At 46.3% G+C, this 25,062-nt stretch overlaps 1 protein-coding gene across 1 annotated transcript; it reads right to left on the bottom strand.

Annotated features, from left to right (window-relative positions):
• Positions 1-555: 555 nt before the first annotated feature.
• Positions 556-21,081, bottom strand: Cdhr1 (cadherin related family member 1). The gene is made up of 17 exons (XM_028788023.1): positions 20,790-21,081; positions 20,399-20,575; positions 19,350-19,495; positions 18,000-18,050; positions 16,752-16,841; positions 14,590-14,676; positions 13,037-13,153; positions 11,813-11,956; positions 11,358-11,436; positions 9,929-10,029; positions 8,002-8,205; positions 7,383-7,535; positions 5,289-5,453; positions 4,670-4,737; positions 3,839-4,067; positions 2,983-3,240; positions 556-2,457 (listed from the first exon to the last, which is right to left on the bottom strand). The coding sequence occupies exons 1-17, from the start codon at positions 21,079-21,081 to the stop codon at positions 1,921-1,923; spliced, it is 2,898 nt and encodes a 965-aa protein (XP_028643856.1). The 3' UTR covers positions 556-1,920.
• Between the last annotated feature and the right edge of the window lie 3,981 nt (positions 21,082-25,062).

Below are 25,062 nucleotides of genomic sequence, written 5' to 3'. Positions count from 1 at the left end.
CCCTCCTGCTAAGGACCACAGTGCTGAGCTGAACTTCCAGTCCAGAGGTCTTCACTCCCCGTTCCCAAAGATGAACTGCTTTTCTGGCTGTTGCATCCACACAAGGCCTTATAAAACCTGTCCCTGATGGGCTCCCCTAGGAGTCATTTATCCATGCTCCAGACCTATTTCTTTCTTCAAGCAATCCTGACTGGACTCTTCTTGGTTGGGGAAAAAAATGGAGAATTTAAGTCTAGAACAAACATGTGGTAATTAAGATGTAGGCAGACAATTTAGACAAAATGATGCAAAATCCTTCAGGGTCAGAATGGAGGTCAGGAGCAACATCACCCACTGAAGTAGACATGAGTCAAGGATATTGGTCTCCACAAATCAATAAACATAAATACAAAAGGACCAGGAGGTCATCTTAACCTTTGAATAATAGATTTTATTTACCATTTACAGAAGAGATTAACAGCACGAATCTTATAGGATGCTGAACTCCCTGTAGTGGCAAACACAGCTCAGCACTTTCCTGGCTAGACTTTTAGCAAGTTAGTGCCTGTCCCTCAATACTGTGTGGGCCAGTGACTACAGACCTTCAGATGAGAACACCTCCAAACAGACTGGGGTGGGGGCAGGGGGAATCAAGAAAACCACATGTTCATACAATCTGATCACATCAGTAACCGTGGAATTCGAGAGAGCTTCATAGAGTATACATATCTAGATTTCCTTAATATTTTCTCAAAGAACACCAGAATCCTTCACTTTGCAGGATTTCCCTCCTCAAGATTATCACATATGAACAAGATACATCTCATCAAGAGAAAAAGAGTGTGGAACAGGAGCTCTCAGACCAGATCCCTGCCACTGATTCACTGTTGGCAAGGAGACAATAACCCTAGGGAAACCTCATTTTCCTGTCTCAGCCAAACAGATGGGACTGGAGTTTACTGCCTGATTCTGGTTCTTTGTGGCAATGACATGGGGGAGAAGGGCAAACAGAAAGAAAGTCGTGTGAGTCAAGGGAAAGCCATTATCAGACTGTGGCTATTCCCAACCTCAGCATAGTCCCTCTTGGGTGCTAATACTTTCTGCATGAGATGTAGCCAGAGAACTGGCTTCCAACAAATACTTTGTAATCCTGCTTTGTGCTAGTTTAAAGCCCTCAGGATCGCTGTTTTTTGGGGGTTTCTTTCTTCATCTTACAGACAAGGAAGATGACAATAAGAGTTTAAACAGTATCTCTAAGGTCACGTGATGTGAGAAGAGTTGGATCAAAATGGAAGCTTTCCCTGAACTCAAGCCTGGAATCTACCTACCACCTTGCCCTGTCTCTTTAAGGGAGGCTGGAGATTTCTATTCTCAATCTAGAAAGAGTTCTCCTTACACTTACCCTCTGGGAGCACAGTATTATCTAGATGCTAATTCTATTGTTCATTGGCTTTGGGCACAGTCAGCAGGAGCTTTCAGAGCATTTTGGCCCTTTCCTTGCCTGTATTTGCATCTCTATATCCCACAAAGCTTTCAACTTTCAACTGTAGTTGAGAACAAACCTCCATTAACTTGCTTGTTGGCTGAAGCTTGGGGATCCAGATTCTTGCCAGTCTTGTTACTTGTGGCCAGGGGTCCTACTTCTCAATTAAGGATGACAAGGCCCCAGGAGGACTCCAGTGACTGTGGGGTCTAGGGTTGGTGGGTAGAAACACACAGACTTGACTCCTTGTGGGCTTCTAGTCTCTGAAGAATAGAAAGCATTATAGCTGTGCCAAGGATTTGGGCAATAGGTTTGTATTTGCTAATTGCATCTCACAGTCTGAGGCATCTCTTGCCCAAAGCCCTTTGCAGAGCCCTGTATACAGTGTTACAACAAAATAAGGATGACCTTGAAGGTCAGAACTGGGGAAAGGGAAGAGAAAAATCATGGGACACACTCTAGACATAAGCCTTGTTGCCTAAACTCTTCTTCTCAAACTTTTGCTTGAGCTCTGATACCAAAGAAGACTGAACAGGGCCTCCCAGGGACTTAGAGGTGGGTAACTGTTGGGATGGCTGTGGGGTGAGGGATCCAGAGACAGTAGGCACTGTCTGTTGGACCACCATACTGGATGCCATTTTGGGAGGTGGCGGGAGAGCTGGAGCTCTTGGGGGAACCGTGACTCCCAGGCTGCTGTTATTGCAGTTCTCATTGGGAGGATCCTCTTTGAGTATAAACTTGGTAGCAGCCTTGGCCCTCCTGAATTTGAGCCACTCTATTCGAACTGTGTGGGGTGCAGGGCTGGGCCTTCTACGGAGCACACGCCGCACAGGCAGGACCTTGTTAGACTTCTTGTTACGCCAGAAGGTGGCTGTGGAGATGAGGACAGTTATGGCCACAACAATGGCCATGACACCAGCCAGTACACCCACGGCCTTCATGGGATTGTCCTTGGTCTGAATCAGGAATGCAGCCATGGAGCCTCTGGACAGCCTCTGGAAGAGAAAGCCACCCCTCATATTCAACTGCTTCATTCTATCCCCTGAGAAAGAGTGGTTGTGTGAGCTTCCCTAAACCTGACAGGTTTAGCATCCTGCCCCAAGGCACCCCTTTGAGAACCTCAGGAAAACTAAACCACAACAGACCACAATAACCTCCTTCATACTCCAAACTCCTACTTTCATGGAGTGTTCTCTTTAAGTAGCAGAATATTGCTTGTCTTTGATTACAGGGAGATTCATAAACCCAAATGAACCAGGGACCTCATACATGATGGATTCCTGCCAAACACTGAGCTGAGAACTGCACATAATGAGTGATTTCACTTCTACCTTTCAACATGAAAAAGGTAATGGAGGCTTAGATAGCCCAGAGTCACACCATTAGTTAATACTGTAACCAGAATCTCAACTTGATTCCCAAGCCTGTGGATTTGATTTCACAGAAAGTCTTTGATAGAACTCAGTATCCTGCAGAAGTTGTTCTCTGGCCCCCTTTCCTGACCACAGCGTCATACTCACCTCTGTGTCTGTGATGTCGATCTTGAGTAAGGCTGTTGTACTGAAAGATGGGGAGCCTCGGTCCTTGGCCTGAACCTGCAAGGACCATGAGTAGTCTCCGCTGGATGTGATGTTGCGTAGGGCCTCCAAGGAGCGGATGGAATTCTTGAGCCTGATTTCTCCTGTGTGTTCATCAATATCAAACACGTTGACTGGCTCTGCACGAGTAATGGAGTAGTCTACTAAGTTATTTGGCTCCTCTGCATCCTGGTCTGTGGCCTGAGAGAGAAACAGAGGAGGGAGGACACTTGGAAAGATATTTGTGCACATTGGCTAAACCAGTATACATAGTGGGGCTTTCTCAGTTGATGATAAAGAATTCAGATGCTATTTGCAGTAGATAGAGATGGTGAAGGAGCAACTATGTGCTACTCTGACCCGTGGTCCATGTTAGGCCCTACTCTGTGTTATGTGGCTTCACTCCAAGAATAAGTCTATGGAGTGGGTGTTGGCAGCTCATTGTATATGCAAGGATGAAAGCTTGGATGCCAAGTGGCTGGTCCATGATGAGGTGGAAGGGGGATATCTGTCATTGAAAGCAAGTCTGCTGGAATTCAGAAAGCATGCCTTTTCTGCATTGAAAAGATAGTGTACTGTGGGAATGCTTTGAAGGCAAGCAGATCAATTCCGTGAATTCAGGAAAGCCCAACATTCAAGCCCTCTGAACCTCAGGTGATGGCTTTCTTCTTAGAGTTTTCTAGTTAGGATGGAGAAGAAACTATGTAAAATGTCATGTAGTCTATTGCCCTTAGCAGGATATGTTGAAGCTAAATTCCTATGGCCCAGGCAGGGGTGCTCAGCTGCCTTTAATACCTACCTCAATTTTCAGTGGGGTCCCCAGGACCATTATCTTCTCCTGGACACTCTGTACAAACTGGGGGTAGTGGTCATTGACATCCAACAGAGTGACAAACACCTCAGCCAGGCTGTACCTCCCATCCATGTCTTCTGCTTTCACATAAAAGTTATACCTCGAAGTGCCCTCAGCATCCAGGCTAGCCCAGGGCTGAGTGTAGATAAGCCCAGTGGATGGGTGAATCAAGAATCTACCAGGCATGGAAAGGAGAAAACACGGGAACTCATGTACACTTGTACATTCATGCTCATGCCTCTACATACATGCCCCCCCCCACACACACACAAGTGCCTGCAGTAGTAAGATGTATCCAAAAGTCCTCATTGAGACATTGGGCAACGTCTCTAAGGACCCCACCTGCTCCTCCCCATCCATAGGATCTGACTCTAGGAGGTAGATCTAGGTGTTGACTATTGAGGTCAACAACCCAAATCTCAGCCTGTACTCCTTAACCCTGACCTGCCACTTCTCCCCAAAGTCCCAGGCTATCCCTGATCACTTGTCTTCTGAGACTACTACATATACTCCAGGCTATGACCACAACCTTTCCCTTTTCCAGTCACCTCAGTAATGTGTCCCTTATTGTTACCTCAGAATCGTCATGGCTTCCTTCCATTCCTTGCCCCTCTATCCTTTACTCTGGGATGCTTACCTCCCTAGTTTAGCTCCTATTCTTCCCCAAGTTATTCCTGCCATAAGCAAAGACTCCTTTCACCCAAAGGCTCATAAACTCCTTGCCTGCAGTATCTACTTACAGATCTACTATCTACTTACAGATCTAGATCTACTTACAGGTCTGAGCCGGTCCCATAGATAGAATACTGGACTTTTCCCCATGGTCCTGTATCTGGATCCACAGCCTGGAAGACAAAAAGCCCCTAATGACCTTGGCACTGCAGTGAGGCAAGTGGTAGTTTTTGTAGCTGAAGGCAGCTTGCAATGGAAAGCTGGCAGAGCCTGGGTTATATCCAGCAGGAGAGGAAGCAGCCTGAAGTCTGCTCTATACTCAGTTTTCTTCAGGGAGGTATTAAATGAAATGTGAGAGCACCCAAGAAGTTCATATCCAGAAGACTGTTATTTGTCTTTCATAAATGATGGGGAGAGAGGGATGGGCTTCAGGCCTTGTGCTTGGAGTTTGCACATACTTCCTCATTATGACTAGCAGTTATAGAAGCGTAGCCGCTTGTATAACTCATGGCAAAGGTGAGGAGGTACTCCTTCATGAATAGATTATGAGACTGTACCTTCTGCCATGGTACAAGACCCTTCCCTCATCTGGCCCCTGCTACATAAGAAGCGAGGAAGACACAGACTATCATGAGACGAAGAATCAGAGATGAAGAGGAGGTGAGGAGCCTGCTCAAGATCACACCTAATGACTGTAAACCTTGGGAGCCAGACCCCAACCTACTGTGACAGCCACCACGTTGGAGCCCCCTGGAGCATTCTCTGGGATCCTGGCAATGTAGTAGTGTGAGGTGAACTTGGGGACATTATCATTGGTGTCCAGAAGCTGAATCACAATGTCTGCTGTGGAACTGAACTTCTCCGGGGTGTTCACTTCAATGGCCAGGAGCTGAAGAAAGATTCAAAAACACACTTGTCTTGGTGGGCAGTCACCCCTCCACACCAGGAGCTCCCTGCTACCTGTCACCTCATGACCATGTGCTCAGCATCTGCTCATCTTTCCATCTTTGTTGCTTTTGTGTTGTTTATTTATTTTTAGTTTTTTGAGTCAGGGACTTACTATATACTCCAGCCTGAAATTTACAAAACTTTCTTTCTCAGACTCCTAAGTGCTAAGATTGCAGGCACATGCCACCATACCCAGTGTGCAATGTTTTCTTTTTTTGGCTTCTGGTGGGCTATCTCTGCCACTATCTTCACAGTCTTCTGGCTCTTGGTGGGCTATCCTTGCCAATATCTCTACAGTCTTGTATCATCCCTCCTTTGACAGTCTCAATGCTAGTGTTCTTATCATTCTCGCTTGTACTTAGGCCTGGTGTTGCTATTGTTTTCTTGATCTACAGATCTACATACTCCTTTGTAATCCAAATTCCAGAAATCAACTGTTCTCATTAATTCCTCCAGATATAAACCAGTGTGATTTTATCATGTTTTCTCTCCAAAGGAAATTCTAGGTAAGAATTAACTTGGCTTGACTAGCCACGGTAGCACATGCCTATTATCCCAGGACTCAAGATGCAGAGGCAGGAGGATTGTGAGTTTGAGGTCAGACTGGGCTACAGGGTGAGCTCCAGGTCAGCCTCGGCTATATGACAAAGCTCTGTCAGAAAAACAACAACAACAGCAACAACAAAACAAAATAAAAAACTCACAAGCAAAACCAGCAAGGAAAAAGCATGAGTTAACTGGATGGCATTAAAGTCCTCAATAACTTAGGGAGAATTTGCATTTTTCAGGCCAGGAACAGCTTTCTATCTTTGGTTTCCTTAGATTCCTCTGTGAAAGCTTGAATTTTTGGTTAAGGGTTGGATAGTTCTCATTAAGATTATTCTTGAAAATGTTGTATTAGTTCCCTTTGCAGAAGTGTCTTTTACCCCATCATATTCACATTTCCTGCCCCCTCCTCTCACTCCCCACCTCCCCCTCTTACTCCATCAGAAAATGGCTGGGTTTAGAGCTCTGACATGTGCTGTGATTTTGCTTTATTTATGAGCCGTTCAATAGATTCTCTTAGATTTTTCTAAGAAAACAATCATGTGATTTCTAGAAGACAATACTCCTTTCATCTTCTCCTTTCTAACATTTGCAGCTCTTATTTCCTTTATCTGAAAATGATGTCATTCCAAACATCGAGCTAAATTGTCTTTGTGACAGCAGTCATTTATGTTTATTCCCAACTTCAAACAAAGCTTTTAGAATCTCACTTTTTATCCTGATTTTGGCTATATACCTTGTGAGTGTATAGAATTTTAAGTAATGATGAGTTAAATAATATTATTGAACTACTTGTTTTTCCTTTTCATTATTACTTCCGAGTTAATATATGATAGACATTATTGATATATATTCATAGTTTTGCATAATTATAAATGACATCAAAGGAGTATACTTCCCTACTTCTGTTCAGGTTGTTACTGGAACAGATGACAAATGCAATGACACATGAGAAACCCTGTGTTTTGTAGTCACATGGTTTCTCTCCATCTTTTATCATAGCATACTATATTGGCAGTGTATTCTTGACTCCCCAGTCCTTACATTCCTGAGCCAGTGATGATTTAGAAACTGGCACCTCAGTAAGGACAAGGTCATGAGCAGTTTGCAGAAGCTGCATGTGGGGTTATCTTCACCCTCATCCTCAACCTACCTCCTATTGTTCACATGTCCATAGGATGGTCAGAGACTCTGGGGGCCCGGTAAGTAGAACTATTCAGGGATGGATATGACAATGATACCTCACTTTGATTTCAGACAGTGGTGTGAGCTAGCCTTCTCCCAACCCATCTTCCCATTCAAGGCAGTGCGATGCATAACCTACCTTGAAGGTTAACAGCTTAGACTTTTCAAAGTCAATGGCAGCTGAGTTTTCCACTATGATAGTCACTTGGGCTTCATTCAGGACTGTCTGTGGCACCACTCGGAAGATGCCTCCAGGTCCCACCAGCCGTAAGTTGAATTTGGCATTGGCTCCCTGGGCAATAGAGTTTGAAGAGAGGAAATAGAAGATAAAGGAGAATAGACAAGTGCTATAGATTTGTGCTAGGTGTAAAGCCCCTAAATGCCCTTTATCCTAAGCACTGTGTAATCTTTCTTTGTAAAGGTGAGTTGATGAAGGGTCAGACTTAGCAGGGCATGAAAATTAAGCAAGGTAAGAAATTAATAAGGCACAGTTCTGTGCTGAGCACTGGAGGAGGCAGAGACATTTACAGACAGATGTGCAATTGAAAGGTCAGATGCAGAGGACCTTTTCTTTGACTGGCTTTTACTTTGTAACTATTTATATATGTCTAAGCAAATAGTATGGGATTGATTACCATCCCTCCACTAGTTACACCACAGTGTTTTATTCATTCCATGACTTGCCTAGGCCCTCTCACTGAAACCTATGGGACACATGGGACACAGACCCAGTCAATCTCAAGGGTATAAACACACACCTGGTCAGAATCATTGACAGTGATCTTGAGTCCACGGAGGATCTCTCCCTGTGGTGGGTGCTCAAACATAGATAGTTCAAACTTGTTCTGGGGCCCACTCTCCCCATAGAAGGTTGGCGGGTGGTTGTTGAGGTCCACGATCCTGATGGTCACTGGGACTGTGGCCTGAGCAGCTGAGCTTCCTGGAGAGTTGACCTCTGTCACCTATGATGGGGACAGATGGCTATAGCTGTGTGGCAGGCAGGCTGTTACTGGTCCTAAAAATTTTCCATCCTGGTGCTCATTCCCTTGTAATTCCTCGCTTTAAGTGTAACTTGGCCTGACAACTTGCTTTTGACTGACAGCATGATTAGATTACAAGAGATTATAATTCCATTTTGTTAGCAGAGTCTCTTTCCCAAGGCTTTTGTGGAACAGGTAGCTATGCTAAAGAGGCTATGGATGGGATAAGGAACTACCTGTACCCCAAAGGCAACAGCCATCAAGTAACCAAGTCATACGAAAAACCAAGTGAGCAGAAAGCCAGTCCATGCCCACCTCCACCTTCAATGAGATCCCACCCCTGACTATCTGACAGCAGCTATGTCAATGACCTTGAAATCTAAGATCCAGTCAAGCTGGACCTAGACTCTCTACTCCTGCACACTGTTAGATATGAATATATTCTGTCTTAAGCCACTAAATTTCAGATGATTTCTCAGGAAGCATTGCTGATACAGACTATAAAGTCAAGACTGAGTGTTCATAGGCAACCCATGAAACTTGTGTCAAATATCCCTTTTTGTGGGCCTTGAGTAGTCATAGGTACCCCAATAAACATACGATGAACATCCCTTTTCTAGGGCCTCCTTCCTCTGTTGGATAAGGATATTCTACTTCTAAAAAGATATTCTAAAGCAGTGTCCTTCAACACTCCTAATGCTGCAACCCTTTAATGCACTTCCTTATGTTGTGGTGATCTCCCAACCATAAAATTATTGTCACTGTTACTTCCTAATTGTAATTTTGCTACTGTTATGAATCATAATGTAAATACCTGCGGTTTCCAATGGTCTTTTGAGAGCTGTGACCCACAGGCTGAGAACTGCTACTCTAAAGTGACCCTTCCAGACCCCATGCCACACCTGTCTGTAGCCTACTTCTCCTCAGCAAAGTCTGAATGCCATCCCTCCATCCTACCCCACTCAGTCCTCACCCATCCCCACATAGAGTTTTCACACAGGCTTCCCCACTGCACCCGGCACTGCCACTTTAGCTTCAGAGGGCTCAGCACCCTAGGTTATGTGGCTCAGTTCTTGGCAAGTTCTCATTGACTTCTTCAGTCCCTGATGTCTCCTCCACCTGTTCCCACATTCTCCTCGTCTCGCTTAGCCTCTGATGCTCTACAGATGTGGATTTTACCAACAGCTCCTCTCTTGACACAACCATCCCCTCGGGGGGAATATCTCATTCCCTCCATGCCTGTCCTACTTTTGCTTCAGTTGCTGTCACAGAACACTCTAGCTAAAAGAAACCTGGGAGAGAACGGGGTTTGTTCCTGCTCACTGTTTCAGGAACTGTTTGTTAATCACAGCCGAGAAGTTCCAGAAGTAGGAGCTTACGGTAGCTGGTTATATCCTGTTCACAGTCAAGAGCCTAAGGAATGTACGTGTTCGAGTTGCTGGCATGCTCCTGCTTAAAGCACATCTAGCTTTCTCTCCTTGAACCGAGTCAGGGCTAGGTTCATGACGTGCTCCCTCTGCATTCTCAGTAACCTTGCTTGTATTCCTGTTCCTCTATACAACTCTTTCCTGCAGCCTGATGCAGGTGCTCTTTGGAAGAACATTTCACTCCCTCCCCAGACTGAGCCCTTGGCACTCATCACATTTGCTTCTCTCTAGGACTGAATGGAGAGTGGATGGGACAAGACAAACTAGTGGAGTGTCACCTGTACATGAAGCTCATACACCTCTCTTCGGAGCTGGGCCGGGCTCTGAAGGACGGAGATGGCTCCAGATGTCTCATTAATTTCAAAGATTCCATCACTCTCTGTCACAGAAAAATGTCCTTCAGTTTAGCATAACATCATAGGCAGGGGGGTCATATCACATATTCCTCTGGTATCTCGTGGGGGAGAAGGGCTTCTCATAGATTGTAATACTGTCAATCATATGTGTTGCCAATGAGGAAACTGAGCCTCAGAGAGGCCAAGTAACTTGTTTAAGGTCCTTCAGCCAGTACAGAAGTACAGATCTGGATTTGAACATTTTTACTGCTCTCAGTATCTATCTCATGTCCTTTTTCTTATACAGTTGTGTGTGTGTGTGTGTGTGTGTGTGTGTGTGTGTGTGTGTGTGCTTAAGAAAAGGGGAACCGGGCTGGAGAGATGGCTCAGTGGTTAAGAGCTCTGACTGCTCTTCCAGAGGTCCTGAGTTCAATCCCCAGCAACCACATGGTGGCTCACAACCATCTGTAATGGTGTATCTGAAGATGGTGTGCTCATATACATTAAATAAATAAATAAATCTTTAAAAAAAAAAAGAAAAGGGGAACCAGAAGACCTAAACAGAGAAGGAGATAAGAAAAGGAAGATGGTGATGAAAGGGGAGTGGAAGGAGGGAAGAGAAGACAGAAACCAGACTGAAGAAGGCACAGGAGATGGAGGATGTAACGGAGAGGTGAAGACGGGGCATGGAGTGAGTGTACTTTAACTGGGAGATGGTTTCAGAGGTGAGGGTGAGGGAAGACACCTGGAAAAGGGGCCCATGCATGGGTGATGGGTGGTCATGGGCATGTTTTGATTTGAACTCCTGTGTACCAGTGTGTCTTAGGGAAATTACAGCTGTAAATGCATTTAGGATCTGACCTGATCTCCCGGAGGGTTTTGGACCTCACCCTAGGGACATTGTTGGTACTTGGCAACAGTCCAGGTATATTAAGAGACCATTTCAGACTCATCTGACTTAGTAAAAATCACGAAGTAGTCAATACGTATTAGCCCCTCTGAACCTCAGTTTTCAACACACAGGCCTGGTGCTATGGAAATGCCACAGCATCACTGTATCTAATGCATCCGATTATCTGTCCCAGTCAAAAAGAGTGAGAACAAAACACATCAATTCTGAAAGTGTGAGAAATGTTACTACGCATGTCATTGATAACTATGTCCAGGGCAAAGAGAATGCATATGTCTGTTAGAAGCCTGTGGTGCTCTCTCTCACTGGATGTAATGACAAGCAGGGATAGAGAAAAGTTGTCATCCGAGGGGAATAATGCCATCCCCTGCCCCAGCTTCCTGTCATTCTGCTCTTGTAAGTGAGGAAGCAAGAATCCAGTTGTCCAGAACAGAGCTGTGGCACAGAATTACCCTCACTTACCGTTCAGGAGCCTATAAAGGATGTGATTGGGTTTGCCTCGATCTCCATCTATGGCAACCACTGTCAGCACCTCCGAGCCCTTGGAGAACAGAAACCACTGTCTGAGGTTGATGGTGAGGTGGGTGTCTCCCCTAACCCAACACTGCTGCTTCATGGACAGGAGGTATCGTCCCACCCAGGAAAAAAGCTAGGCTTTGGGTGGCTCCATAAGGTGACCTTGCCGTGTCCTGCTTAGGGCTTTCTGCATCTGGCCTCCCAGGGCTGAAGGAACCACCTGAGTGAGCTTCACTACTCTCTACCCCCAGGATCAAACCATGAGTTTCCAGAAACTCTTGGCCTCCTAACTAACTTCTAGCCATCTACTCTGAGGGGCGACTGGTGGTGAGTCCAGTCATCCTCAGGGTAATCCCAGGGAGGCACATAAGAAACACTGGCTAAGAGATGCATCCACTCACCGGAAGGGTGTCCTCATACACATAACCATAGTAGGGTGTACCCACGAAGATAGGGGCCATGTCCTGAACATCTTCCACATTGATGGTGACAGTGGTGGTAGCTGAGAACACTACGTCAGCCCCTCGAAGCCTGCCCCCACCATCCTAGGGAAAGAATTGGTCCAGAGAAGGAGGGTAAAAACAAGCTGTCCCCAGGGTGACAAGCTCCACTTGAATGGGACTCCCGCCTCCCAGATTGTGAAGCCAGCTGGACCCTTTCAGTGCCTATTTGTTCTTGGGTCTCTGGAGACCATTTTCCTTTCTCAGTGTTGTTGCCCATGCCAAAGCAATGGTGCATGGAAGCTTTAAGCCAAGTGTCTGTCAGGTTTCTTCAGATACAGGCTTAATTAACTCTCCAGGTACATTAACTGTGATTAGTGATTAGGAGGAACCAGACCTAAATTCCTACTCCAAGCTGAAAACCAAACCTCAGGCTATTCCTAAGAATTTCCCATATGTCCAGTCTATTCTGGGGACCATAGGATCCCAGAAATATGACATGGGCCTTCCTCTGTTTAAGAGTAAGGGAAGTGATCAACTAGCAGGTAGAGTGGTGCCCAGCCTCCTGGTACAGACTGTAGGAGGGTGGCCTACAGAAAAGCAGTGATCTGAAAGGGGGCTGGTGCAGAAGAATCCAGCAGGCCTAATAGGGCAGGGGGTTTTCCTTCTCTCTGGTTCAAGAGGCTTGGCTGAGCATCTGCTAACTCCCAACTTCTTACTATGTGCTTCATAAATTTAATGAGTCTTCGTTAAGCTTCAGCAATGGGAACATAAGGAAACTAAGTTCCGAGAGGGTAGCTGGTCACACAGCAAGGAAGAGCAGCATGAGCCAGTGAAGAGCAGCATGAGCCAGTCTGACCAGCAAGACAGAAATAGTATAGCTTGTTAGAGAAACACAAATCTCTGTGTCATGGCTACCTCCTCTATGAAGGGACTTAATGTTTAAGTTTCTAAGGAGTTGTGTGATAACTCCCAGAAGGAAATGTGGCCTCTCTAGCCTAACAACACCAGCCTTCCTGGAAAACATGTTCAGGCAGAAGAGATTCAAAGCAGTTGCCTCCTGGTCCCCCTTTGCCCACATTAAGTCTCCTGCTCTTGAAAATACACACTCCTTCGTAGAACCTCACTGTGCTCCAACCTAGCAAAGTTACCACTGGAAGTTCCCCTTGTATTTTCCTTTGTTACCTTGGCAACCACAGTGATGAAATGAGCCTTCGACTTCTCATAGTCCAATGTGGCCCCAGCCTGGAGTTGTAGCACCCCGCTGTGACGGTCTATGGTGAACTTGGAGGAGTGTAGGTTCTGTAAAGTTGGGACCAGCTGAACTCATGGAGGAAACAGGCCACACCAAGTGCTCTTTCTCTGACTACTGAAGAAGGCATTGGTCTTCCTTACAGAAACTCTGGCTTTCAGGCTTAGATTCCATGTTCAAGACCCCTGTCTGAACTTGAGGTTTTCCTTTACCAGTTTTCCTCAGGCTTCCTACCCCTTCAGTTGAAAGCATCTTATTCCCTCCCAGAAAATCATGTTGGCTCATAGCAGGAAGAAACATTCAAAGGGTGTTCTAACTTGGTTGAAGCTAGAGATTAATTGTGGTAGCAAAAGAGAGAGAGAGCTGGGGACCTTCAAACCACACCAGGTAACTGTCTGTGATGAATATATGTAGTGTCTGACAGGAGATGGTGAATAACCAGGCTATAAAAAAGCACTTGCCTCTGGCAAGGTGCTTGGGGCCTCTTCCAGTTGGGGAGGATCAGGAAATAGGTTCCAAAAACTGTAATGGGAGAGTTACATGTTTAATCCTCCTGATGGTTGACTAAGCAAACCAATGTTTCTCATTCCCATCTTAAACCTGAGAAAGCTGAAGTAGAAGAGTTAAGGAATGCATTGGAGGAGTATGAGTGGGCAGCATGTGTTTGTGGGGCTCCTCTCTAACTCCGATGAGTTCATAAGCTTTCTCTAGACCTTGTAGGTTTAACCATGAGTCTGTATTACTTTGAGAATTCTGAGAGCAATTGACCAAATATGGAAAGAAGAGGAGGAAGTGCTGCATAAATACAGCAGCCATGCTGGGCAGTGGTGGCGCACGCCTTTAATCACAGCACTTGGGAGACAGAGGCAGGTGGATTTCTGAGTTCGAGGCCAGCCTGGTCTACAGAGTGAGTTCTAGGATAACTAGGGCTATACAGATAAACCCTGTCTCAAAAAAAAGACAAACAAACACAAAAACAAAACAAAAAACAAAACACGGATGCCATGTGTGTGAGGGTGGACAGCTGCTCTTAGGAGACCAGGAGAAGGCAGAAGCTCAAGGGAGAAGCCTCCATCTTTACCAACACAGCAAGAATGGATGGGAGTGAGGGCGGGGTCATCCAGCTCTCTTTTTGGCACAGTTTCTTCTCATCCTTTTCCTATTCACTATTTCAGTCCTAAATGGACTTCTTGTATCCTGTGTGGCTACTAAATGTCCAGGATTTCTTTAAGGAAAGGGGTGGAGAAAGTAGAGAGCTGAGGGTTCCAGAAGCCTAGAGAGGGGGCTGGGTCAATTCTGAGGAAGCCAAGATCAGGCTATAAGGGGAAGTGGTCTTCTGTTTCTTTCTGCTCTTGGCACCTGTGAAGTACCCTGGAGAACAGAGGCACTAGTGGGCATATGGAGGTTAGCTGGTGAGGAAGTGGAAGACACCCAGGTGCCCTCTCCATCCCAAGGCCCCGGTTGCATCCTGTGTGTCCCATCTTACCTTAAGGAAGTAGGTGACACTGCCTCCAGAGCCTGTATCCTTGTCCTCTGCATGGACTTTAAAGATGCTGCTCCCAGCAGGTGTGTTCTGAAGGGTCACACACAGAGAAATGTCAGTGTCAGTGACAAGATGGTAGGGGAGGCAGAGGCATGCGGGCCATGGGACTGAAGGGGTCGTGACTGACTGAAGAGTAGTGAGGGGCAGTGACAAAGTACCCAACAAGAATGGAGAGGGACAGAGACAACAGGCCTGAGGGAAAGGAGGAAAGACAAGAAGTCAGGATGTCCTCAAAAAGAGAGTGAGAAGGAAAAGGTAGGCCCCTAAGATATAAAGGATTGAAAAGAAAATATTAATTTATAAACAAAGAAAAGCTCCTATTTAGGATCATAAACACCGAGATATTCAGGATCATCAGAGAACACCGACATGGTTAATAGCAAGAATGGAGTATCTTCCCCCACTGACTTAACTTAGAAAGCATGTTTCTGAGGCGTGTGTATGTGTGTGTGAGAGAGTGCATGCACTCGAACACTTGTATGAAGGTCAGAGGACAACTTGCAGGAGCTGATACTCTCTTACCACCTTGTAGGTCTTGGGGATCAAACTCAAATCATGGAGCTTGTTGGCGAGTGCCTCTACCCAGTAATCTATGTGAGTGCCCCCTTCATAACTGTTAAAGAAGAGACAGCTGTTCTCTTGCATCATAGAGCAGAGGACAAACAAGGTGACCTTTTAGTTTTTTTCTTTTGGAAACAAAAGAAATAAGTGACTTCTTCCAGATGGTGTGGGTTTAATTCCCAGCACCCATATGGGAGTTCACAATCATCTGTAACACTGGCCTTTTGGGGCACTGTGCACGTGTAGTGCACATATACATTCAGGGGAAATACTATGCTAATAAAAATAAATAACAAAAATTTTTAAAAGAGTTTATATGCATGACTCAGTACAGTAACTTCAAATTTTTTACTCTTTCTTAAAAATTCTTTTTGTACTAGGGAGTTAGAGCCCCAAGCATTACTGGCTAGTTTTATGTCACTGGACTTTACTCCCAGTCTGGAGACAAAATGATCTTAACTGGAGACAGGAGGATCAGAATTCAAGGTCATCCTTACTACATAGCAAAGCTATCTCAAAAACAAAAGAGCCAAAAGGCTTTTGGTTTTGGTGACACCTTTTGGTGGCATTCTTAATTTTCAAGAAATAAGACTACAGATATGCATCACCACATCCAGCTTGAAAGCAATCACAATTAAAGGGGGAAAACATGTCTGCATTCAGCTAGAAAAATATCTGTGTGTATTATAGCATTAGGTCTTGCAAAGAACCTGGGATTAGTTCCCAACATCCACATGACAACCAAGAATCATCTCGAAGTCCAGTTTCAGGAGACTTGACCCTTCTTCTGGCCTATGAAGGCACTATGTGGTGCATATGTGAGCACATGTACATAAAATAATAAGTAAATATTTCTAAAAGCTGTGCTTAAAGGTTGATGTTTTATGGAAGTAGAAATGTAAAGCTTAAGAATCGAACTCTAGCCGGGCGGTGGTGGCGCACGCCTTTAATCCCAGCACTTGGGAGGCAGAGGCAGGCAGATTTCTGAGTTCGAGGCCAGCCTGGTCTACCGAGTGAGTTCCAGGACAGCCAGGGCTATACAGAGAAACCCTGTCTCGAAAAACAAAAAACAAACAACAACAACAAAAAAAGAATCGAACTCTAAGGGAATCCTTGGTTCTCTCTGTGTCTGACGGGCTGTTCACTTGGTAAAAGCTATGAAAATGTTGCTGATGACCTAAGCTTCCCACTGGAGGAATGGGATGCTCCTGATATAGGGAAATGAAAATCAGGATACAGGAAGCATATTATGTCACAATTATGTTAAAAAAAGGTGTAAAGACTATATATAGAAAAATACTAAAAAGAAATACACTAAAATTTAGAGAGGCCTCAAAGTAGAGGGCTTTGAAAATGCATTTAACATTTCTACAATAACTGTGTATTTATAATTACAGTGAAAATAGCAAATGTGTGCAGTGAGTAATGGACAGGTGTGCTATAAACTCAGGGCCCTGTCCCCTGCATAAGTCACAGGGCGGCCTTAGGGTCGGGCCGTGGGCCCACATAGGAGCTTCATCCCTTCCCAGAAATCTCTCACTCACCTCTGGAACCCGGATGATGTAAGGCTCCTGGATAAACCTGGGTGCTTCATCATTGGCATCTGTCACCAATATCACAACCTTCTCTGCCACCTGCAGAGTAAAAGGATCAGAAGTTGGGGCAGGGAGACCATTTTGGGAATAAAAATAATGGCCTCTAATGCACCCAGTTGTATGTTTCTTCTCTCTCCCTCCGTTCCTTTCTCCCTTCCTTTGTTTATTCAAGCAGCAAATACTGTTAAGAGGCCCCTTAATGACAAGCACTTTCACTGTAGAGACAGAACTATTTGATGGGATATTTTCAGGGACCACAGTGGCTTAGATACAGGCAGAAATCAGTGCATAGAGATAGCATTTTGAATGACAATGTAATATATGAATCCTGAGAGCAATGCCCTAAAAAGAGCCACCCGAGGCAGTCTGTGCCTATAGCCTGTGCCAACATGTCCTTCATGCCAAATGCTACACCCACAGGCCCTGCAAAGAGTCTGAATTGTAGTGGTGGACAGCTGGGAGCCAGCGGGATAGGAGGTGTCAACCCTGTAGTGACTTGGCCAGGATGAAGAGGCAGAAGTGAGCCAGGAAGACAAGGTCAATGTGCAAAGGCGAGAGGAGAGGGACACAGGGAGTTCAAAGTACAGGAGATGTTGGATGGATGGATGACAGGATGGATGGAGAGAAGGGTTGGGAGAAGCAGATGGTACCTGACAGGGAAGCCTTGCAGGGCGACTTGGATTTCATCCTGGGGGAGGTGAGGGCCAGCTGTCAGTGCTTTCACAACTGGAGGGCCGCCAGACTTAGGTTTCACAGTGAAAGCCATGACAGCACTTTAAATGCAGATTGGGAGGTCAGGGAGCCCCTGGGAACTGTTGTAATCATGTCACCATTGAAGTGGCTGGCAGTAAGTAGTGGTTGGGGGTGTGTGTGTGTGTGAAGAAGAACACCTGGCACTCAGGGGCCAAGAGCCAGTGGCAGACAGGGAATGAGTAGACGGATTTGAGAAGATGCTAGCTGTAGGAAGTGAAGCTCAGCAGTCTTCATCTTTACGTGTCTCTTTCCTTCCTTCACCTGTGATCTCACTATGCCCCTCAGATGTGAGTGCTTTGAGTAGGCCTTCACTGGCCTGGCCTGGCTTTTATCAGGGAGTCACACAAATAGGACCTCACTGTCCTGGCCTTGCTTTGATCAGGGAGTCACACAGCTGAACCATGCCCTATTCAGGCCTGAACACTATGAGGAAGACCGACTCACCAGGTTCAGGCCATCGGAAATGCTGATGACGGCTTCAATCTCATCTTCCCTCTGTGAGGCAAAGGCATTGAGTGAGTGTCTAGATTCTGAAAAGCTGAGAGCAGTTTAGACATGAGGCTTTGCTAAGCTGTAGCCCCATCAGAAAAGGCTGTTTTAGGGAGCCCAGGAGCTGAACAGCTGAACAAACTAGTGAGAGTATACAAGGCCTATGAAGCTCCTTCTTGCCAGGCTTGAGACCTTATCTGGGAAGGCTCTGTGTGTTCAGCATTCATTCCCTTTTCTTTTTTTTGTTTTCTTTTTTTTTTGTTTGTTTGTTTTTGTTTTTTTCGAGACAGGGTTTCTCTGTGTAGCCCTGGCTGTCCTGGAACTCACTCTGTAGACCAGGCTGGCCTCGAACTCAGAAATCCGCCTGCCTCTGCCTCCCAAGTGCTGGGATTAAAGGCGTGTGGCACCACTGCCCGGGGTGTCCAGCATTCTCATAGATCCAGTGGGTTGCTTGTGTCCCCAATGAATGTTGTCCTGATAGAGAGATGGGAGGGACAACCCTGCTGGACCCAAGAGAGGAGTCCTCTTCACTACTCTTCTCCTTTCCCCTCCCATATCTCTCCACACCTCTCCACACCCTCAGATTTGGCAACGGTCCATGTTCATGATGTCACAAATGTTTCCTAGGGTTTGGTGAGATCTCAGGATGTTACTAGACCCACACATCTGCAGAACAGTGTGCTGGCAGCCATCTGCCTTTACCACAAAGTCCTCAACAAAGTGCTGAGCTCTCTTTCCCCACAGCCTCTCTTCTGTTCCCTCTGCTGATCTGTGGTTAGTAGGTTTTACTGTGGAACCAGAAACAGCAGTAGCTCCACAGCCAGGGTCCAGCTATGTTCACAAGTGTAGGGAAAGGAAATCCAAGCTCCACCTTTCCAGGGTTCAGAAGAGCCCAAAATCAGGGTTGTTTTCCAAAGTCTGATGCATTCTTTCAGTTTCTTTCTAGCCCAGCCTGTGGTGCTCCCTGAGATTTGTGGGGGCTCCTCCAAGTTCAGGTTTAAAAACTGGATCTAAAGAGGGCTATTTCAGAAATATATATATATATATATATATATATATATATATATATTAGTTAAACGTGTTTAATGATAAGCAAAGCTAACAGATGCCATTAAAAGGATTATCACTATTCACACCAGAAGACAGAAGAACGAGGAAGTCTTCGTAATGTGAAACAATCTAGAGGCAGAGTTGCAGTATAGGGATCACCCCTTCCCTACGCCTTCTTCCACAGGGAGCAACACAGAGGTGTCTAAACACTATCAAGCAGTTGCCCAATTTCCCCCTCTTCTTATTTATACCTACCTCTCTGTCCAGTTCTTCCACCAGAGTGATGTTTCCAAAATTGGGATCAACAGAAAAGACACTTCTAGTGCTGGGGTCAAAGCTGATATGGTAGGAAATAGGGTCTCCCTCAGGGTCAGTCCCATTTAGGGTGTACACACGAGAACCTGGAAGGAGACAAAGGGAATATCGGAACCCGGTGACCCAACTTTTACTGAAAATAGTGATACTCAAAGATAAGAGAGTCAACTATCAATATTCAGTGCCAAGGGGACAGCCCCCAGCAGGGGCTCACCCAGGCTGACTGCTTCCTACTTATCTTTATTCCTCCATCATCTGATGTTCTCATCAGCCTCATTACAGAGTGTGACCTGTAGTACAGCCTTTGGAGGAGGTGTCTAACCATAGTGACCTTCCCTCTGCCTGGAATGAATTCTCTCCCAGAAGTTGGAACTAAAGGGGTCCCTGGGATCAGGAGCTAAGTGGAGTAAGGCACAGACAACCTGAGGAGGGGGTTGACTGCCTCTCAATGAGGGGACTGGCTCTTCAGAGATTTCTGAATGTAAGCACTTCTGTTCCCAGAAGTGCTTTATCTAGCTCTCTTCCCAGGAGCTAGATAAATCATGACAAGGTAAAGTACAGAGTGTGAGACATTCCTCTCAACTCCCACCCCTCTGCACATCTCTGCTGGTTGGAAGTTCTTAGCTGGTTCTAAATCCTAGATATAGTAGGCTTGTGGAAGCAAATATGTTTGCTTGTTCAAGGTCACATCCTAAGGAGCACCAAATTTCTGAGGGAGCCAGCCAACCTTATCTTTGGTAGACTACTGATCTCCACGAGGGGTCCTGTTTAAGTCACCGTGGCAGCAGTGACCTCCTTTCTTGCCATTACCCTGGGGCCTTCAGAGCATAAACAGGGTACCCACGGGAGCCAACACCGTGTAGCATGGGCATACCGTAGGCTCTGGAGGAGTCACGAGTGAGTGGTGAACACAGGAGATCAGTTTGCCCTCTGGGGAAACTCCCTCTGGGAGACCTGGAATGGCTGCTATGGCCAAGCTACTTTCTTACCTACAGGAGTGTCTTCTGGGAGACTGAACAGGGCCATGTTCCCGTTGGTGCTGCCCACTCCATTGTCAAAGAAGTGAGGGGCAAAGTTGGCCTGGGCTAGGAAAAGAATGAAGACAAAAGGACAAACAGACGCCCTGAGGGAGCTTAACCCCAGCAAAGTCGCCTGACTGGGCCCAGCTAATAAACAGGAGGGACTTGTCTCCCTTCAAGGAACTCTTCCCTGCGGCACTTGGGGAAGGTATACTTGGACTAAGTTCAAGCTTTTCAGGGACACATTTTAAGGCAGGCACCTAGAAACAAGCGGAAGGACAATCCCACCCCATCAAAGAGCTTAGAGAGAGGCAGTGCATCAAGCCAGCCAAGGTCACACATCTTGCCTTGCCTCAGGCACCCAGTACAGTAGCCCCCTTGCTTCCCGCGGTGAGTTTGAAGGAGCCAAAACAGAGCCGGGCGTCTCGGGATGCTGGCTGTAAGTCTCTGGAGAAGCGCCCAAGGGATGTCCCATCGTTCTGCCTCGCGGCGGGAAGCCTGCCCCCTTCTCGAGGTCTGCGACTGGACGCTGCAGTCTCTGTCCCCGCGTTCCCCTGGGGAACACCAACACTCACCCTCCCGAACCCTCGCCACTCACCTAGGTAAATGCGCAGCAGCCCCAGGACCAGGGCGGCCAGTGGGTCCCGCTTCATGTCTCCACGGAAGGGTCGAAAGCCTGGCCACTGCCGAGGCCGGGTGCTGGACCTCGGAGCATGCCCTGGGCGCGGGAGGAGAGCAGAGGCGACGTTGTGGGTGACGGTGGCGGCAGTGGCTGGAGGGAGGGAGCGAGCGCGGGTGGTGCGAGGGTGCTAAGCGGATGACAGCGCTCTCGGATCTGCACAGCTGGATGGCTCTGGTCAGGTTACTAATGAGACCAATTACCGGGACCAACTTAGAGCCGGCGGGCGGGAGGGCGTGACAAGACTACCTCCCTCCTACCACGCCCTCTCTGCCCTAGCAACCCAGGAGCACCAGGTGCAGAGGTGGAGCTTTGCACAGAGACACTGTGTGCCTGCCCCAGACTACTTTGAGCAAGCCATAAGAAATTCAGGGTTTCCTGTAGTTTGGTGTGGCTCTGGCTGCGCAGGGATTTTTCTGATTTGTTTACCTTGTTTTGTGGCTTTCAGGGGGTCAAGACCTCTTTGATCAAAGCATTCATGGAAATTAAATAAGGAGTAGAAAAATAGCTCTTTCAGGACGGAGGGGTAGGCACTGAGAGAAAAAAAAAGGAGGATGGGAGGCGGCATTGCCTTGCTAATTCGTTCTTTAGATCTGAGTGAGACCAAAAGAACAAGGGTAGAGAGGGTGGTGTCCGGAATGGTGTAGGAACGCAGGAAAGTCCAAGACTCTTCCTAGATTAAATCCTCCTTCTTCTCTAACACTGGAGTATGAGCAGAGATATATCCCTTGCACCCTCCTTCTTTTGGGCCATTTATCAGTTGGGGTGAGGTATTTCCACCAATTTGAGTGATAACTTGAAACCAGGTTGCTTTCAAAGCTGCCCTTGGGATTCTGTACCCTTAGACAAAGTAGACCCATTGTAAGTTCCCTGAAGGTCCCAGAATCCTGCCTCTCGGGTACTTCATGGGAGCAGAGCTCCTATACCCCTTGGGCCAAGCCTCCTTGAGCAACTCAGGTATTCAGAGAGCCATAGGAGGAGCTGAATCAGTACACCAAGAAAATGGAAAGTTTTGGGTATTCTGATTAAAAGCCTTTGTGTGGATTCTTCTGGGTTTTTGGCTGAGAATGAGTACAGGAAATCACACAAGTATTTCTGCAGCTTTGCTTTTCAAGATGTGAGTACAAAGTCAGGTCCTACACAGAGAGTGGGAGACAGGTTTGCTGGAGAATACTCAGACTTAAGGGTTCCTGAAGCAGGTGTCTTGCTGATGTGCTGAGACCTGGTTCTCTCTGCACCTTTTCCACCATCTCCTCCCTAAGAGGCTCCTTCAGGCCTTTGACTTCTGTGCTCTCAGCTCATTCTAACAAGGCACTTAGACTGGAGAGGGACAGAGATGTGTTAGCCATTGAGTGTGTGTGTGTGTGTGTGTGTGTGTATGTGTGTGTACTCACCCTCAACTGTGTATCTCATTTAATCTTCACTGTTTTCCTGGCTTGATTGCCTGTGGTTTACAGGGGAAAGCTCTAAAATCAAGAGAAGGCAAGTCACTTTCCTAGGCTCACCCAACCAATGAGGGCTAGAGACTGGAGTCTCATCGGATTTGGGCTGGCTTTCAAATTGAAACTCTCTGTAGTTTAGGTACCTAGTCACATAGCTATTGAAGCTTTAGATTGCCCACTCCAGTCCATAACTGTAATTTTCCTTAAAGAGACTGGCCTGCTCACATATGTACAAGCTCTGCCAGAGGGCTGGCCATTCATCTGCATTTGCCTATGACTTGGGTTTCACAGAAAACAAGACTTTTCAATACTAACATCAGGCAAGTATCCGGTAACTGTCATGGGTAGGTGGCTGCCCTAGATGTGGCCCTGCCCTTAGAACACATACAAACAGCAGCTCTTCCTGGTGGCTCTGATTGTGCACCACAATCTTCTCTCTTCCTTTCTTGAGACAGGGTTTCCTTGGGTCACCCTGGCTGTCCTGGAACTTACTCTGTAGACAAGGCTGGCCTTGAACTCACAGAGATCTGCCTGCCTCTGCTTCCCAAGTCCCTCGATTAAAGGCATGCATGCTTACCACCTGGTTTATGCACCATAATCTTGACCTTTTGGTCTAGATAGTCTGGTGACTACCTGGAGGGCTTGGTTTGATGTCCCTGGAAGATGAACTCAAGGATTGGTCCTTACCTTGTAACCCTGGGCAGGTTCACATACATCACTTACACTGATTGCCACATGCCCATCACCCTTTAGGATGACTCATGAGCTTTTTATCTTCCTCGGCCTTCCTGCATGACCTCTGGCATGCCTTTCCTAATTAGGTCATCTTTAATTCAGGTTCTGACAGCTCTTCTTCTCTTGGATTTATAGTGGCTGGTCCAGTTGTCAATAAATAAGACTTTGAATGTCGTCTGCCTGCCTGACACGGATGTGTGTTCCCGGTGTTCTCAGCCTTCCTAATGCCGTGACCATTTAGTACAGTTCCTCATGTTGTAGTGACCTCCCACCATATTTTGTTGCTACTTCATAGCTATAATTTTGCTACTGTTACGAATTATAGTGTAAATTTTTTTGGAGATAGAGGTTTGTGAAAGGAGGATGCGGCGTGCAGCCTCGCCGATAAGGAGAACGCCACACTCAGGATTCTTCTGACAGCAATTTATTGTACAGCTCTTTTAGATGGCAGTGAGGCGAGGGACGCCAAGCCCCAAAAACCTGTGGCTTATATAGAGCCTTAGGAGACGTGCCACACACTCATTGGCTCTTATGATATCGCCAAATTAGCATACTGGTTTTCACACCTTGCGCAGGCGCACATTCAAGCAAGGCTCTCAAGAAGAACCAGGAAGCAGGAAACCGGCGCCATGTTGCAATGGCGAACGCGGCTCCTAACAGGAGGAGTCGCAACCCACAGATAAAGAACCACCGTGCAAGAGTTTGCTAAGCCACAGTCTCTTTCTCTCATACATTTTTACACAGTTATCTACAACACAAAAATGGGTTCAACTCCTGTTTGTAGACACACTTGTATACACACACACATACACACACAAACACATTCATAAATATATACAACATCTACATGTAAATTTACTCATCTACAAGTAATATTTTTTGGTTTTGTTTTTTTGTTTGTTTATTTGCTTGCTTGCTTAAGACAGGGTATACTTTTCCCTTTCCTCTGGCCCACAACACAATTGTTGACCTGTGCTCTGATTCTCAAATCTTCATGCCTCTACATCATCCCAATACATATAGGGCCATGTACACCCTATACACTTACATACCACACCAACACATACCACGTAAGTGTAATAAACACATCCCAGCATACACAGTGCCTCTCTCATACAGAACACATTCCTCTCTAGATGACATTCTCCCACTGAATCCATGTCTCGGGTACTTGTCTTCTTTGCTTTACTCTTACCTGCCACCTACAGTTCTTCACCTTCTGCTAACAACACAGCAATGTGATGTAGGACTCTCAGATGTCAGAAGATCTTGTTCTTTGAGAATTAGAGCCCTGTGAAGGATCTGGTCACTGTTTTCCTTGGGAATGGGTAGAGGGGGGAGTGGGTGAGTGAATGACTGAGTGAGTGAGTAAATGGTTATGAAAGGGAGGTGGAAAGTTGGTTCACAAGAAGATACAGGCTCTGAATTGCCTGGGAATGGCTGTCTCAAAGGATGCTCTGTCTATGAGCCTTGCACTTCATGGTCCTGGTGTTCTCACTGAGGCCTGGGAGTAATGCAGGAATGAGTGCTTCTCACCTTGCCGGGAGGATCCGATTAGAGGGAGCTTTACTGAGACAAACCTCTTAGAACTGAACCACCTGTCTCCTCTGAGCTCTGTGCTCATTGTGGATAGAAACACTGCTTCTGGTTGATGTGTTTCCTGGGTCTTTCTGAGCCAAGCACTTTGTAGAGACCTATATCTGTCTGCTTGCTGTCATTCTTCCTGTCATTTCTATTGTATAGAAAATTGAACAGTCAAGCCTAAGTCATACAGAAAA

The sequence above is a fragment of the Grammomys surdaster genome, unplaced genomic scaffold, assembly GCF_004785775.1.
Source record: "Grammomys surdaster isolate TR1022 unplaced genomic scaffold, NIH_TR_1.0 125692, whole genome shotgun sequence".
Taxonomy (NCBI): domain Eukaryota; kingdom Metazoa; phylum Chordata; class Mammalia; order Rodentia; family Muridae; genus Grammomys; species Grammomys surdaster.
Note: the sequence above shows the minus strand (reverse complement) of the source record. Positions and strands in the feature narration are given on the sequence as shown.